The sequence below is a fragment of the Meriones unguiculatus genome, chromosome 1 (assembly GCF_030254825.1).
Source record: "Meriones unguiculatus strain TT.TT164.6M chromosome 1, Bangor_MerUng_6.1, whole genome shotgun sequence".
In the NCBI taxonomy this organism is placed as follows: domain Eukaryota; kingdom Metazoa; phylum Chordata; class Mammalia; order Rodentia; family Muridae; genus Meriones; species Meriones unguiculatus.
In genome coordinates, this window is record NC_083349.1 from 82,146,663 (window position 1) to 82,165,472 (window position 18,810).

Below are 18,810 nucleotides of genomic sequence, written 5' to 3' on the forward strand. Positions count from 1 at the left end.
AGCATAACCAACAAAAGGCAAAGCAATATGGCATCCCCAGAACCCAGTTATCCAGGGGCAAGTAGCCCTGGACACCCTAACATAAGTGAAATTCAAGAAGATGACCTTACATCTGTGCTTATGGAGAGGTTAATGGAAGAAGCAAATAAAATGCGTGAAAAATTAGGGGGAGATATAATGAAACAGATTATGGTCATCTGTAAAGAAATACAGGGAGATGCAGCCAAACAGTTTGTGGCTTTCAGAGAGGAAATGAATAAATCACTGAAAGAAGTAAAAGAAACAGAGGAATGTTCAAACAAACACCTGAAGGAATTGAAGGAAAACAGGAAAATACAGTCAGAGAGGTGAAGGAAATCAACAAAACAGTTCAAGATCTGAAGATAGAATTGGAAAAATTCAAGAAAACACAAATGGAGGAAATCATGGAGAGGGAGAACTTAGGAAAGAAAACAGGAACTACAGAGGTAAACATAACCAACAGACTACAAGAGATGGAAGAAAGAATCTCAGGTGTGGAAGATAAAATGGAAGAAATTGATGTATCCGTCAAAGAAAATAATAAATCTAAAAAAATCCTGACATAGACCATCCAAAAAATCCAAGACAACATAAAAAGACAAAACCTAAGAATAATAGGAATAGAGGAAAAAGAAGATTCCCTCCTCTAAGGCCCAGAAAATATTTTCAACAAAATCATTGAAGAAAATGTCCCCAACTTAAAGGGGAGGCCTATAAGAATACAAGAGGCTACAGAACACCCAATAAATTAGACCAGAAAAGAAAATCCTCCCGTCACATAGTAATCAAAATAGTAAGTATACAGAACAAAGAAAAAAAAAATACTAAAAGCTGCAAGGGAAAAAGGCCGATTAACATATAATGGCAAACCCATTAGAATCATACCTGACTTCTCAATAGAAACTATAAAAGCCAGAAGAGCCTGGACTAATATCATGCAGACCCTAAGAGAATACAGATGTCAGCCTAGGCTACTGTACCCAGAAAAACTCTCAGTCCTTATAGATGGAGAAATCAAGATATTCAACGACAAAAACCAGTTTCAACAATACCTACACACAAATCCAGCATTACAGAAGATACTAGAAGGAAAAATACAACCCAAGAAAACTAACTACTTTCAAGAAAACACAGGAAATAAATAACTTCACTACAGCAAAACAAAAAGTAGCCAAACATACAAACACACTACCACAGCCAACTTCAATATCAAAGGATGTGACGGACACTGGTCATTAATCTCCCTCAACATCAGTGGACTCAATTCTCCAATAAAAAGACACAGACTAACAGAATGGATGCATAAACAAGACTCAACAATCTGTTGTATACAAGAAACATACTTAAATCACAAAGATAGACATTACCTGAGAGTAAAGGGCTGGAAGATGATTTTCCAATCTAATGGACCCAAGAAGCAAGCAGGAGTAGCCATTCTAATATCTAATAAAATAGATTTTCAACCAAAATTAATCAAAAGAGATAGAGAAGGACACTTCATACCTATTAAGGGAAAAATCCACCAGGAAAGATATCACAATCCTGAACATCTATGCCCCAAATGCAAGGGCACTCACATTTGTAAAAGAAACTTTAATAAAATTTAAACCATACATAGACCCCCACACATTAATAGTGGGAGACTTCAACACCCCACTCTCAACAAAGGACCGGTCAACAAAACAGAAATTAAACAAAGAAACAATAACTCTGACAGAGGTCATGAATCAAATGGACCTCACGGATATCTACAGAACCTTTCACCCAAACACAAAAGCATTTATCTTCTTCTCAGCACCTCATGGAACCTTCTCCAAAATAGACCATATAGTTGGTCACAAAGCAAGCCTCAACAGATACAAGAAGATTGAAATAATCCCTTGTATCCTGTCTGACCACCATGGATTAAAGCTGGACCTCAATGACAAGAATAGCAAAAGGCCTACACACACATGGAAACTGAACAACTTGCTACTAAATGAAAGCTGGGTCAGAGAAGAAATAAAGAAATTAAAGACGTCCTAGAATTCAATTAAAATGAAGACACAACATACCCAAACTTATGGGACACAATGAAAGTAGTGCTAAGAGGAAAGTTCATAGCACTAAGTGCCTTCAAGAAGAAATTCGAGACAGCTCATTCAAGCAACTTAATGGATCACCTAAAAACCCTAGAAAAAGAAGAAGCAGACACACCAAAAAGGAGTAGATGGCTGGAAATAGTCAAACTCAGGGCTGAAATCAATAAATTAGAAACAATTAAACATTTCAAAGAATCAATGAAACCAAGAGCTGTTTCTTTGAGAAAATCAACAAGATCGACAAACCTGTAGCCAAACTAACTAAAAGGCAGAGGGAAACTATCCAAATCAACAAAATCAGAAATGAAAAGGGGGACATAACCACAGACACTGAAGAAATACAAACAATAATTTGGTCTTACTTCCAAAATCTATATGCCACAAAATTTGAAAATCTAAATGAAATGGACAATTTTCTTGACTGATTCTACATGCCAAAGCTGAATCAATTAAATAGTCCTATATCTCCTAAGGAAATAGAAGCTGATATCAAAAGTCTACCAGGCAAAAAAAGCCCAGGGCCAGATGGTTTTAGTGCAGAATTCTACCAGACCTTCAAAGAAGAGCTAATACTAATACTCTTCAAACTATTCCACAAAATAGAAACAGAAGGAACACTACCAAACTCATTCTATGAAGCCACAGTCACCTTGGTACCTAAACCTCACAAAGACCCAACAAAGAAAGAGAATTTCAGGCCAATCTCCCTCATGAACATCAATGAAACAATACTCAACAGAAAAATTTGCAAACTGATTCCAAGAACACATCAAAGATATCATCCACTGTGACCAAGTAGGCTTCATCCCAGGTATGCAGGGGTGGTCCATACAGAAATCCATCAATGTGATCCATCACATAAACAAACTGAAGGCGAAAAACCACATGATCCTCTCCTTAGATGCTAAAAAGGCATTTGACAAAATCCATCATCCATTCATGTTTAAAGTCTTGGAGAGATCAGGGATACATGTCACATACCTGAACATAGTAAAGGCAATATGCAGCAAGCCTATAGCCAATATCAAACTCAATGGAGAGAAACTTAAATCATTCCCACTGAAATCAGGGACAAGGCAAGGCTGCCTACTCTCTCCATATGTGTTCAACATTGTTCTTGAAGTCCTTGCTAGAGCAATAAGACAGTTGATGGAGATCAAGGGGATACAAATTGGAAAGGAAGAAGTCAAATTATCACTATTTGCAGATGATATGATAGTATACTTGAGTGACCCCAAAAACTCTACCAGGGGACTCCTATAGCTGATTAACATCTTCAGCAAAGTGGCTGGATACAAAATTAACTCAAAAGAATCAGTAGCCTTCCTGTATACAAAGGACAAAAGGGCCGAGAAAGAAATTAGGGAAACAACACCCTTTCCAATAGCCACAAAGGAGATAAAGTACTTTGGTGTGAACCTAACCAAGGAAGTCAAAGACTTGTATGAAAAAAATTTCAAGTCTCTGAAGAAATAATTAGAAGAAGATACGAGAAGACGGAAAGATCTCCCATGCTCATGGCTTCGCAGGATTAATATAGTAAAAATAGCCATCTTACCAAAAGCAATCTACAGATTCAATGCAATTCCCATCAAATTGCCAACACAATTTTTTACAGACCTTGAAAGAAAAATTCTCACCTTCATATGGAACAACAAGAAACCCAGAATTGCTAAAACAGTTTTCTACAGTAAAAGATCTTCAGGAGGTATCTCCATCCCTGATTTCAAGCTGTACTATAGAGCAACAATACTAAAAACTACATGTACTGGCATAGAAATAGACTGGTGGATCAATGGAATTGAATAGAAGACCCTGACATAAATCCACACACTTATGGACACCTGATTTTTGACAAAGATGCCAAAACCATTCAATGGAAAAAAGACAGCCTCTTCAACAAATGGTGCTGGTCTAAGTGGATGTCTACATGTAAAAAAAATGCAAATAGATCCATACTTATCATCCTGCACAAAACCAAGTGGATCAAAGACCACAACATAAAACCAGACACACTAAATCGCTTAGAAGAAAAAGTGGGGAAGAGCTTTGAACTCATTGGCACAGGAGACAACGTCCTGAACAGAATACCAACAGCACAGGCTCTAAGAGCAACAATTAATAAATGGGACCTCATGAAACTGAAAAGCTTCTGTAAAGCAAAGGGCACTGTCCTCAGAACAAAATGCCAGCCTACAGATTGGGAAAGGATCTTCACCAACCCTATATCTGACAGAGGACTAATATCTAGTATATATAAAGAACTAAAGAAGCTAAACAGTAAAAAATCAAGCAATCCAGTTAAAAAATGGAGTACAGAGCTAAACAGAATTCTCAATAGAGGTACATCGAATGGCAGAGAAACACTTAAAGAAATGCTCAACCTCATTAGCCATCAGGGAAATGCAAATCAAAACGACCCTAAGATTTCACCATCAGAATGGCTAAGATGAAAAACTTAAGAGACAACACATGCTGGAGAGGTTGTGGAGAAAGGGGAACCCTCCTCCACTGCTGGTGGGAATGTAAACTTGTACAACCACTCTGGAAAACAATCTGGTGCTTTCTCAGACAACTAGGAATAGCACTTCCTCAAGATCCAGCCATACCACTCCTAGGCATATACCCAAAAGATTCTCAAGTACACAATAAGGACATTTGCTCAACCATGTTTGTAGCAGCCTTATTTGTAATAGCCAGAAGCTGAAAACAGCCCAGATGCCCCTCAGTGGAGGAATGGATGCACAAATTGTGGTATATCTACACAATGGAATATTACTCAGCAATAAAAAACAAGGAAATCATGAAATTTGCAGGTAAATGGTGGGATCTGGAAAAGATCATCCTGAGTGAGCTGTCCCAGAAGCAGAAAGATGCACACGGATATATACTCACTCATATAGATACATAATATAGGATAAACCTACTAAAATCTGTTCACCTAAAGAAACTAATCAAGAGGGTGGACTCTTGCTAAAATGTAAAATGCTCAATTCCTATCCAGAAAGGCAAAGAGGATGGACATCAGAAGAAGGACAAAAGAAGGAATAAGTCAGGAGGCTGACACAGAGGACCTCTGAAAGGTTCTGCCCTGCAGACTGTCAATGCAGATTCTTATACTTATGGCCATCCTTTGGGCAGAGTGCAGGGAATCTTAGGAAAGAAGTGGGAAACAATAAGATCTGGAGAGGACAGGAACTCCATAAGGAGAGCAACAGAACCAAAAAATCTGAGCACAGGGATCTTTCATACTCCAACCAAGGACTATGCATGGAGATAACCTAAGACCCCTGCACAGATGTAGCCCATGACAGTTCAGTGTCCAAGTGGAGGACAGTTCAGTCCTCCAATAGGAACAGGGACTGTCTCTGACATGAACTGATTGGCCTGCTCTTTAATTACCTCCCCCTGAGGGGGAAGTAGCCTTACCAGGCCACAGAAGACAGTGCATCCAGTCCTGATGAGACCTAATTGACTAGGATCAGAAGGAAGGAAAAGAAGACTTCCTCTATCAGTGGACTTGGAGAGGGGCATGCATGCAGGGGGTGGAGGAAGGGAGGGATTGGGACGGGAGGAGGAAGGGAACCACAGGGGGGATTCAAAATGAATAAAATGTAATCAATAAAAAACAATAAAGTGAAAAAACAGTTAAAAGATTCCAACTGGATAAAGAGGATTAGATAAGGATAGAAAAGAAAAATCATATCAAAACATTTCGATATATACTATGGTAACTAACTCATAGGAAAGTTATTTTTAGAGTCAGTTGAATCTAATAAAAATGGATATGCATTTTTTGTCTTTCAGAATTGGGCAGGTATAAAGCATAGAAAAGGATAAAATGTTATTAGAAAAGCTGATTATGTAGACGGTTATATAAAGTGTGCGTTTGTATTGAGGTATGCTTACACACACAAATATATGTATATTTTGCAGTCTTCCTATTGAAGCGTATGTTCAAAGATAGAAAATTGAGAAATTCTAAAATAGATTTTTACCAGTCACATTTTCCAATATAGTTGGCTAAGTTAGGCATAATTACAAAATGACAAAAATATCACACTGATTTTAAATTGGAAAACATAATCTGAGATAATCTGAGATTAGAGGAAATATTACAGATTATCTTGAGAGCAATGACAAGAAAAGAAGAATGATCCAGAGCCTGTTAAGTAAAAAGTTTTAGTGTCAGATTTTCTCATTATTAATGAAGGTAAAAAAATTAGTTTTTTTAACTGGGCAGTAGTGACACAGGCCTTTAATCCCAGTACTCTAGAGTTTAAGCTCAGCCTGGTCTGTAGTATGAGCTCTAAGCCATCCAAGGCTGTTGAAACCCTGTCTTGAAAAACAAAAAATGAAGAAATAAAAATTGGTATTTACTTAACTCTATATGTACAAACAGATTTTTATATTTAAAATAACTATAATAATAAGATAGAACAAAATGAAGAAAATCTAATTAAAACTGAAATTAATGATGTAAACATTTAGAAATGATAAATATGTATAAAAACTTTGGAATGGAGTAATTAATAATTTGGTTAAATTTCTTCTGTGATTGACTAAAGAAAGTAGAGGTGGTGCAGTAGCATGGACAGGGCCCTGGGTTTACTTTCCAGCACCCACTCTCTGCCCCCCACCCCCAAAGATGGAGGGAGTGAGGAAGGGAGAATGTAAGAACAAGAGAGCAAAAATGCACAGGACTTAGACTAAGGCAGGATATAATCTCATTAGGTATAATTTTAGGAGTTAAGGGGGTTATTCTGTGAGAATAAATTTGAAAATCCTGATTATAAGGCTGTCCTGGCAGATATAAATTATGTGAACTGATCCACAAAGAAGTGAAAACTTAGTTACCACAGAGAAGATAGAAAGGTATGCTAATATTTATTAAATAAAAGTAGAAGGCTTTCTTAGTTGCTTTTTTACAGAAGCAGCCTAAGGAAGGAGAGGCTTCCTCTGCTTGTACTTCGAGGGTACAGCCTGTAGCCCTACCCTCTCTAGTGTGCTACACACCATGCATGCATCCATACAACTTTGCTTTTTGGATATCCTATGCTTTGGACATCTCCACTGACCTGAGGTCTCCACCCCATGCTCTTTCAGGGCCTCCCATGCATTCCTACCCTGACACACATCGCCTAGCCTCAGCTGTTCTCTAAAACTCTGGAATAAGTCTTATGACCCCTTCAGTGTTGGATCTTTTTGCACCCAGATTTTGTGACTGTTTTGGCAAAGTCTTAACTGGAAACCACACAGGAGGGGAATTCTGGGAATAGTTCTTCCAATTTCAGTTTTATAGACCCAAGACATCTGTGGACAGGAGGGATGGTATTGTATAATCAGTCTTAGATACCGTTGCACTGAATCCTACCTTAGCTTATCTTTGAGGAAAGATACAGCAGCCTCTTTCCCCAGGGGTCTACTGCTTATCATACTCTGTGAGGTGCTCAGGAGAGCCTGAGCAGCGGGATGTAGCATTACATTCCTTACTGCTTCTTACTTATTTTTATTTCTTACTTATTCTTACTGCTTTCACTTATTTTGTAAGTTGTAAATTTGGAAGTGAATTTTGTGTAGTTTGTAATATTAGGAAACACAGGGAACATTTTATGTCTTCTTCTTCTTTTCTGTGGTGATAATGTAGTGAGAAGACCATGATCTTTGGAACTAGAAGATGTATTGAGTCTGAGGCTATTTCCTCATCTTTCAGTGATGATATTTTTTTTCTTATATCCTGGAGGAAAGAATCTGGTAATGCTTGTAAAACATCAGAGTGCCTGATGTACTGTTAGAACTAAGTTTTCAACCGTGGTTTGGAGTTCATATTAAATTACAGATGACTTCCTTCTTCATTGCTTTTGCTCTGTAAAAATACGTGAGTATTTAGTTGACACTAAAGAGCCTGGAGTAGAGCGTAAGTCCTCTGTCTCCTTTTCTGTGAATACCACTGAGTATATGGTCTTCTCTTGAAAATGTGATACTGAAAGAAGCATCTGGGAGGACTTTGGCTCAGGAGTCCTTGCTTTTCATCCTTTAGTGTTAAATGGTTCACAGTAGCCAGGTGTTATGGTGCACATCTGTAATCGTGGTAATTTAAGATCATCGTTTAAGATCATAGTGCATTTAAGGCTAACCTGGGCTACAGGAGTCCCTGTCCCAAAAGAATCAAAAAAAGTAGAAGAAAAAAATAAAAATAAAAAAGGTTCACAGTGAAAGGCATCCTGGGAATTTTGCTTGATTAAGCCTTTCCTCTTAAGCTGGGAGTTGGACTGTCTTTTACTTACTTTTCACACTTGTAATTTCCTTTTCTATCTCCTTAAGCTGCATTTGAGTTGACAAACTGTAAGTTAGCCTGCTTGCCTCCTTCCTGTTGCCTCACCTCTTGCTCCCTTCTTCCCATAAAAAAATTGCAAGTTATTGTATTTTTACTTGATAACTTTGAAGTTTGTAATTCAAGCAGTAAAGCTACTTCATTATTATTCCTTTACTTTTGTTTTTGCTCATTTAAATGATGATTTAAGCTAGAAAATACAGTATGAAAAATATTTGTAAAAGTCACAGTCTTTAATACTATGCTTGATAAAAAGAAGTAATGTCTTGGCTTTCTTTTTAAAGGTCTTATGGAAGTGTTTTTAAAGCAATACATAAGGAATCTGGTCAAGTTGTTGCAATCAAGCAAGTACCTGTTGAGTCAGATCTTCAGGAAATAATCAAAGAAATTTCCATAATGCAGCAATGTGACAGGTATGAAAATATCTTATTTCTTTGTGTTAATATTGATGACTTTCACTAGTTATATAGTAAAATATATTTTTTGTTAACTATTTAAGTTGTTATTTCATGACTTCACATTGGAAGCAAGACCAGAGCTAAAGAGCCTGAGGACTAATGTGTATGCTTGTTTTTGGACTTACAGCTCTTTGGTAATAAAACAGGTGATATAAAAAGACATATACAGGGAGGAAAATAACCAGCCTTTCTCTTTTCAGAACATACTTATGGTTGAATATTAATTTTTTGATGTTTAGTGGCTCATTTCTCTTCTTCCTCCTCCTTCTTCCCCTCCCTTTCCATTCTCTCCTTTCCTCTCCCTCCTCCCCCTTCCTTCCTCTCAGCCTTCTTCCCCCTCCCTTACCTCCTCCTCTCTTCTTTCTTCTTTCTTCTTCTTTCTATGAGGGTTTCCTGTATAGACTAAGGCTGGCCTTGAACCCCCTCTGTAGCTTAGGATGCCCTCAATTTTGTGATCCTTCTCCTTCAGCCTCTGAGTGAGAGGGACATTCTGCCATATCTGGCATATAATTGTTTTTGTTTTGAGTCCGATTCATCAACAAGCACTTACAAATCATTTCCTATTGGACAAGTACTATGTCAGGATCTAGAACTACTAAGAAATCTAAGATTTCATTTTTCTTCTTGAGGGTCTGTGGTCTAGCTGGGACGACAAAAACATGAACAAATAGCTCCAGCTTAGAATATTTAGAGTACTGACTGGTGGGTACTTGGAGTGAGAATGGGAACAAGAAGGCAGGATACCTTTCTCAGTCAAGGGTGCTAGGAAGTTGGAAATGCTGAGGAAGAGTTTGGTGGAGAAATAGAGGGATAAAAGAGTAAGAATTATATAGAGAGGTGAAAAACAGTTCACTGGTTTGGGTTCATCTAACAGTGTTTAGAATTACTGTAGTGGAACGTAAGAGTCAGAGATTGATAGGAAATCAGGTTAGATAGGTAAGTGTAGCTGATAAGAGGGTTTTTTTTGTACAGTGTTAAATATCTTGGTCTTTATTCTGTGAGGGATGCATAAGGCATAATTAGCAGTGTGTTTCGTCTGTGGTGAACTAGCAAAAGGGAATATAGTTCTCCTTTGCTAAAGCTTGAAAGTAGGAGCTGTGCAGCAGCAACTTAGTGCTATCTGTATTTCAAGCTTTTTGTTGTTGTTGTTGTTCTTCTTCTTTTATATATTACATCCCCACTGCAGTTTCCTCTCCACCCTTTCCTCCGGTCCCCCCCCCCCCCCCAGATCCACTTCTCCTCCACTTCCCTTCAGAAAAGGACTGGCCTTCTAGGGCTATTAACCAAACATGATACATAACAAGATACAATAAGACCAGGTACATCCTCTCATATTAATGCTGGACTTGGCACCAGTAGGAGGAAAAAGGTCCCAAAAGCAGGCAAAAGAGTCAGAGACCATCTCTGCTTCCACTGTTAGGAGTCCCACAAGAAGATCAAGCTATACAACCATAACACATATGCAGGGCACCTAGGGCAGACCCAGGCAGGCTCCCTGGTTGTTGCTTTAGCCTCTGTGAGCCCCAATGAGCCCTGGTTGGTTGATTCTGTGGACCAGGTTCTTGTGGTGTTTTTGACTGCTCCTACACTCCTTCTTCCCCCTCTGCTGTAGGATTCCCAAGCTCTGTCTAATGTTTGGCTGTGGCTTTCTGCATCTGCTCCCATCAGTTGCTGGATGAAGCCTCTCTGATGATATTATGCTAGGCTTCAGTCTATGTGTATAGTAGAGAATCATTAATAATCATTTCATTCACTTTTTTCTGGCGATATTTGGTTTTATCCAAGGTCTCTGGGCTATCCAGCCCCTGGTTCCTGGTAAGGCTTATTTTTTATTTTTTTGTACTTTCTAATCACTAACCTTTGTTATTTATTTCATGGCTATAGGAGGTTTGAGTTAGAAATATCCTCCATAGGCTCATGTAATTTGAACACATGGGCTGCAGTTTGGAGAGGATGTAGAAGCTGTAAGGAGGTGGACCCTTGCTGAGGAAGTGGCACCAGGCTTTGAGCATTTCCAGCCTTGTCCAGCTTCCTGTTCTTTCCCTGATTTCTGTGCATGGATGAAAATGGGATCAGCTGGCTTCCTGCTCCTGCTGCCATGCCTTCTCTGTTTTGGTGGATTCCCTCAGAACCATGTATTCCCTGTGCTTTTGGTCATGATATTTTATCATAGCAATAGAAAAATAACTAAATGCAGGAGGGTTGCTGTCAACCCCAGTATCTACTCTCTAGGCAGGAAGAAGAAAGAATCTTTGCCACAATTGTCTCAAATGGTGTCTTAGTTGGGGACTTATAAGGGTCCAGACACACTGTCATTCCTAATCACATTGAAATCCTATAGTCATTATTCTATAGCCAGACAGTCCTACCTGTATATAAAGTTTTTATAGATACTCCCTGACTTATGATGGTTTGATGTCAAATCAACAGGCAGTTAGTAGAAACCTTTGAATTTTAAATTTTGGTTTTTTTTTCCCCTTAGACTACTGTTGCTCTTACGATGCTGGCTAGCAGCAGTAAGCTATACTCCAGTAGCCTTCTGATTGTAAGAACAAACATTTAGTACCCTACAGCATATTGTATTGTCAACCTGAGGTGTTCGATAGGTTAGGTTTGTAAAATACATTTGCAACATAGTGTGTTTAGTTTATAGTGGTTTTGTCAGATCAGATCTTAGTGTAGAGTCAAGGAGCATCTATATAGTAAAAAACTCTTTGGCTAATGAAAATGTCCAATGTATTTTACTTATGTTAGATATGTGACATGTTTAGATTATATTGTATATTTTCTATCATAATTTGAAACTAAATATTAATAGGAAGATATACATCTCAATCTTCAGATCAAAGTATGTGATTGCAAATTTCTCCTGGGCTTTGCTGACATTGGGAAGGAAATACTGTGCTAGGCTATTAGCTGTGTTTGGTACTTGCCTGATGCTGTTATTATTTTGTTATGCAAAGTAGTTTGGGGACTGATAGCATACTTTAAAGATTTTTATTTGCTGTGTGGCAGTGCTAGAAATAAATCTAGGGTCTTGCTAGCAAGTATATGCTGTGTTCTAAGTTACATCTAACCCCCTAGTATTATAAAGCAGGAATTTCAGCTCAGTATTGTGTAGGAAAGGGGGAGTGGATCCCAATGTATATTTACATATACAAATAGGTAGTAATAGAGTCATTGTTTCCTTAGCCTAAGCATATTTGGAACTTTTAAGAGCTTTTTTAGATTTCTGTAACAATATCTTACTTGTTTTCTTTGTCTTTAATTTTTACCTCCACCAATCCCTTTTCTTCCCGACACTAGGGTAAACTTTCTAACCTGAAAATTTCCTATTAAATACCTTGAAGTGGATTACTACCAGCTAGATAAGTCCACTGTCCCCGAATGGCACACAGTGTTCTTGAAGGTACAGTCAGTGCGCATTCCTCCATTCCGTTGCTCGAGTTTCTCTTTGTAGCGTGTTTACGTGGATTCCTCATTCCCTGTCTCTTAGAGTCCGTGACTTCAATGGTTGATTTTTGTTCAATATCCTTGAGTCTTGCCATGCACTACAATTTTTTTCTGTTTTTTTGGAGGGGTTAGGGAAGACTCACTGTGTAGATAGACAAGGCTGCCCTCAAACTCACAGAGATCCATCTGCCTCTGCCTCCTGAGTGCTGGGGTTAAAGGCTGGGGTTAGAGTGCTGACATGCTTGGCCTTGCCAAGTACTATTGAACTTACAGTTCCTGTGTGGGCAACTTACTACAACTTTTGAGATTTATCGATCTAAGTCATTCCTGACATTCCTTTTCAGTTCTTACTGTGTTTATGGCACTCTTATTTATTTAGTTTCTTTTAAAGAGTTTTTCCCTTTTAATTTGTATGAGTGTCTGTCTGTATGTGTGTGTGTGCACAGCACTCTTGGTGCTCCAAGAGGTCAGAAAAAGATCTCTTGGAACCAGAGTTATGGGTGGTTGTTATGGGAGCAATCATGTAAGTGCTGAGAACTGAACCCAAGAACAGCTATTGCTCATAACCACTGAGTTATTTTTTCCAACTCCACATTTAGTATTTTAACTACAAGTCTGAGTATCACTTAAATTAGTTTTTCTAGTATTTTTGATCATTTTCCTTCTGAAGTGCCATTATCTTTTTTTTTTTCTATATGTCTTAGGAAGAAGAACCATACTTTTTACTTCTTAATATCCATTCTAATGCCTAACACTGCATTTTTGTTTGAATGATTGGAATTAGTATGTGTGAAAAATACAGAGATGAACATTAAAGATTGAGAGAACCCCAGGGATATCACAGGTCCATATTCTTTTATGCACTTTAAATTTTCAAAGGGAGGAAGGGTCAGGGGTGGGGCAAGATGGCGGCGCCGGGAAGACTCTCATTCTGACCAGCAGCATAGCAGGATCGGCACAGTGACCAGCAATCAGAACTCGCAGCCATAAAACACAAGTGATTGTGTTTCCCAGGTGAGAGGATACCCCACGGTCGGGGATTCAATCAGCTTTAACTCACCCAGCTAAACCGTGGAAGAGATCCCCGTTCCCCCAGATGCTTGGTCGCCAGCCTAGAGCCACACGCCAGTGTGCTCTGGTCAGGGTCCCAGACTGACCTGTGCTCACCACAACATCAGAGACTGGAATTTCCAGTCAAGAGATAACCCCACTGTGCAGGAAACGATTGGGACCGACCTTAGGTCACCCAGACATTCCCTGGAAAAGACTCAGGTTCCGTGGGCACTCCAGGAGCCAGCCCAGAGCCAGAGCCGGGGACCCAGGCACCGGCACAGAGCCCTGCCTGCGCACCTGATTTGCTGCCTCAGATAGAACTGTGGGCCCCAGGGCACCAGAGACTGAGTTTCACTGTTGGGTGCAAACCCACAGGGAGGGAAACGGCTGGTCTGATCTCAGAGCACTCAGCTGATACCACCACCCTGAAAAGGTCTCTGGAAAAGTTACCCAGTTTCGGCAGATGCCCAGACTCCAAAAGGCCAGAAAGGCAGAGCCAACTGCATCTGTGCCTGCGGGTTCTACTCGCCATCCCAGACAGAACGGCGGTCCCTAATCTGGCCCAGAAGGGGACAAACACTGCCAGCCCAGATCAGAGCGTAGAGCCTCTGGACCAAAGCGGTGCCCTCAGCTGCCATCCCAGACACGGGTGCACAGCGTCTGGACTAGAGTGGCGCCCCCAGCCACCATCCCAGACAGGACACACAGCTTCTGGCCCAGAGTGAGGCGCCCAGCCTCCAGACCAGAGAGCAGCCCTCAGTTGCCAGCCTAGAGAGGTGTGCACAGCATCCAGACCAGAGCGGCTCCCGAAGGCATCAACTCAACCTAAGTGCACATTCTCCAGGCCCAGAGTGGAGCGGAGCACTCAGCCCCTGGCCCAGAAACTTGCTGGGTTCTCCCCTCACCTTCCCAAACAGAACTGTGTGCCCCAGGATACCAGACTGAGTTTCCCTGTTGGGAGAAAACCCCACAGCTAGGGAATCAGGAGGATCTTCAAGAGGGTTGTACCTGGAAAATAGTGTAACAACAACAACAACAGTTCACTAAATTGAGAACAAGAATCCCAGCAGCGGGGCAACTGTCTTGAGAACTTCTATGGGTGAGAGGAGAGCCCCCCTAACTAACAAAGACCACAGCTACTACGCAGGTCTATACACCTGAGGTGAGCAGTGGCAGTTCCTGAGAAACACTAGCCATACAGTGACCATACCCAAAAAGCATAGGAGGCCTCCTTCAGGAAAAATCATCTTCCGGCCAAGGGGATTCTCCCTACCTCAGTATTCCAGGAAGCACAGAAACTAACAGCCAACACCTAAAACAGCCCAAGGGGTAGAGGTCAGCGAAAAAGCCCAACCAACAAAAGACAGAGCAATATGGAATCTCCAGAACCCAGCCATCCAGGGGCGAACAGCCGTGGACAATACAGCATAATAGAAAATCAAGATAATGACCTTACATCTATACTGATGAAGAGGATAATAGAGGAAACAAATAATATACGTGAAGAATTAGAGGAAGATAAAACCAAACAGACCATGGCTATCCATAAAGAAACGGAGGAAGTTAAAGACAAGCAGATTATGGCCATCCATGAAGAAATATGGGAAGATGCAGCTAAACAGTTTGCAGCCTTCAGAGAAGAAATAATTAAATCACTGAAAGAAATAAAAGAAACAGAGCTGAAGGAACTAAAAGAAAAACAGGAAAATACAATCAGGTGAAGGAAATAAACAAAATAACTCAAGATCTGAAGATAGAACTGGAAAAATTAAAGAAAACACAAATGGAGGAAATAATGGAGAAGAAGAATTTAGGGAAGAAAACAGGAACTACAGAGGTAAGCATAACCAACAGACTACAAGAGATGGAAGAAAGAATCTCAGGTATAGAAGGTACAATGGAAGAAATCGATGTATCTGTCAAAGAAAATGCTAAATACAAAAAAATTCCTGACACAGACCGTCCAAGAAATCCAAGACAATATGAAAAGACAAAACCTAAGAATGATAGGAGTAGAGGAAAAAGAAGAGCCCCTTCTCCAAGGCCTAGAAAATATTTTCAACAAAATCATTGAAAAAAATTTTCCCAACTTAAAGGAGAGGCCAATATGAATACAAGAGGCCTACAGAACACCCAATAAATTTGACCAGAAAAGAAATTCCTCCCGCCACATAATAATCAAAACAGTAAGTATACAGAACAAAGAAAAAATACTAAAAGCTGCAAGGGAAAAAGGCCAAGTAACATATAATGGCAAACCTATTAGACTCACACCTGACTTTTCAACAGAGACTGTGAAAGCCAGAAGGGCCTGGACAGATATCATGCAGACCCTAAGAGAACACAGATGTCAGCTCAGGCTACTATACCCAGAAAAACTCTCAATCCTCATAGACTGAGAAAACAAGATATTCAATGGCAAAAACAAATTTCAACAATACCTACACACAAATCCAGCATTACAGAAGACACTAGAAGGGAAAATACAACCCAAGAAAATTAGCTACTTTCAAGAAAATACAGGAAATAATTAACCTTACTACAGTAAAACAAAAAGCAACCAAGCACACAACATTATGACCACAGGCAACATCAAAATCAAAGGATCTAACAGCCACTGGTCATTAATCTCTCTCAACATCAATGGCCTCAACTCTCTAATAAAAAGACACAGACTAACAGAATGGATACGTAAACAAAACCCAGCAATATGTTGCATACAAGAAACACACCTAAGGCACAAAGATAGATATTACCTGAGGGTAAAGGGTTGGAAGACGACTTTCCAAGTAAACCCAAGAAGCAAGCAGGAGTAGCCATTCTAATATTTGATAAAATAGACTTTCAACCAAAATTAATAAAAAGAGATCGGGAAGGACACTTCATACTCATCAAGGGAAAATTCCACCAGGAAGACATCACAATCCTGAACATCTATGCCCCAAATACAAGGGCACCAATATTTGTAAAAGAAACATTGATAGAACTTGAAACACTTATAGATCCCCACACATTAATAGTTGGAGACTTCAACACCCCACTCTCAACAAAGAACAGGTCAAGAAAACAGAAATTAAACAAAGAAACAATGTCTCTAACAGAGGTCATGAATCAAATGGACCTAACAGACATTGACAGAATCTTATACCCAAACACAAAAGAATTTACCTTCTTCTCAGCACCTCATGGAACCTTCTCCAAAATAGACCATATAGTTGGTCACAAAGCAAGACTCAACAGATACAAGAAGATTGAAATAATCCCTTGTATCCTGTCTGATCACCATGGAATAAAGCTGGACCTCAACAACAACAGAAATAGCAAAAAGCCTACACATACATAGAAACTGAACAACTTGTTACTAAATGACAGCTGGGTCAGGGAAGAAATAAAGAAAAATTAAAGTCTTCCTAGAACTCAATGAAAATGAAGACACAACATACCCAAACTTGTGGGACACAATGAAAGCAGTGCTAAGAGGAAAGTTCATAGCACTAAGTGCCTTCAAGAAGAAATTCGAGACAGCTCATTCAAGCAACTTAATGGCCCACTTAAAAACCCTAGAAAAAGAAGAAGCAGACACACCAAAAAGGAGTAGATGGCTGGAAATAATCAAATTCAAGGCTGAAATCAATCAATTAGAAACAAATAAAACAATTCAAAGAATCAATGAAACCAAGAACTGGTTCTTTCAGAAAATCAACAAGATCGACAAACCCTTAGCCAAGCTAACTAAAAGACAGAGAGACACCACCCAAATCAACAAAATCAGAAATGAAAAGGGGGACATAACTACAGACACTGAGGAAATCCAAACAATCATTAGGACTTACTTCAAAAGTCTAACAAAATTTGAAAATCTAAATGAAATGGACAATTTTCTTGATCGATTTGATTTACCAAAGCTGAATCAGGACCAGGTAAATCAATTAAATAGTCCTATATCCCCCAAAGAAATAGAAGTGGTCATCAAAAGTCTCCCATCCAAAAAAAGCTCAGGACCTGATGGTTTCAGTGCAGATTTTTACCAGACCTTCAAAGAAGAGCTAACACCAATTCTCTTCAAACTATTCCACAAAATAGAAACAGAAGGAACACTACCAAACTCATTCTATGAAGCCACAGTCACCTTGGTACCTAAACCTCACAAAGACCCAACAAAGAAAGAGAACTTCAGGCCAATCTCCCTTATGAACATTGATGCAAAAATACTCAACAAAATACTCGCAAACCAAATACAAGAACACATCAAAGATATCATCCACTATGACCAAGTAGGCTTCATCCCAGGTATGCAGGGGTGCTTCAATATACGGAAATCCATCAATGTGATCCACCATATTAACAAACTGAAAGAAAAAAAACCACATGATAATCTCCCTAGATGCTGAAAAAGCATTTGACAAACTCCAACATCCATTCGTGTTTAAAGTATTGGGGAGATCAGGGATACAAGGCACATATCTAAACATAGTAAAGGTGATATACAGCAAACCTATAGCCAACATCAAACTGAATGGAGAGAAACTTAAAGCAATCCCACTGAAATCAGGGACAAGACAAGGCTGCCCACTCTCTCCATATCTCTTCCACATAGTTCTGGAAGTCCTTGCTAGAGCAATAAGACAGTTGATGGAGATCAAGGGGATACAAATTGGAAAGGAAGAAGTCAGATTATCACTATTTGCAGATGATATGATAGTATATGTGAGCAACCCCAAAAACTCTACCAGGGAACTCCTACAGCTGATAAATACCTTCAGCAAAGTGGCCGTATTCAAAATTAACTCAAAAAAATCAGTAGCCCTCCTGTATACAAAAGACAAAAGGGCTGAGGAAGAAATTAGGGAAACAACACCCTTCACAATAGCCACAAATGACATAAAGTACCTTGGTGTAACCCTAATCAAGCAAGTCAAAGAATTGTATGAAAAAAAATTTCAAATCTCTAAAGAAAGAATTAGAAGAAGATATGAGAAGATGGAAAGATCTCCCAGGCTCATGGTTTGGCAGGATTAACATAGTAAAAATGGCCATCTTACCAAAAGCAATCTACAGATTTAATGCAATTCCCATCAAATTACCAACACAATTCTTTACAGACCTGGAAAGAAAAATTCTCAACTTCATATGGAATTACAAGAAACCCAGAATTGTGAAAACAATCCTCTACAATAAAAGATCTTCTGGAGTTATCTCCATTCCTGATCTTAAGCTGTACTATGGAGCAACAATTATGAAAACTGCATGGTACTGGCATAGAAACAAAATGGTGGATCAGTGGAACCAAATAGAAGACCCAGAAATAAACCCACACACTTATGGACACTTGGTTTTTGACAAAGATGCTAAAACCATACAGTGGAAAAAAGATAGCATCTTCAACAAATGGTGCTGGTCCAACTGGATG

The 18,810-nt window shown here is 39.3% G+C and overlaps 1 protein-coding gene across 3 annotated transcripts in view; it reads left to right on the forward strand.

The window, feature by feature from the left end:
* Nucleotides 1-18,810, forward strand: part of Stk3 (serine/threonine kinase 3) — a 348,343-nt gene that overhangs the window by 22,350 nt on the left and 307,183 nt on the right. For 2 of the 3 annotated variants that reach the window (XM_060392896.1, XM_060392903.1), the window contains one exon: nt 8,721-8,849. In XM_060392896.1, coding sequence (XP_060248879.1) covers nt 8,721-8,849 — 129 coding nt within the window. Of the gene's footprint in view, nt 1-8,426; nt 8,448-8,720; nt 8,850-18,810 lie in introns of all 3 variants that reach the window. The other variant, XM_060392906.1, reaches the window with a different exon arrangement.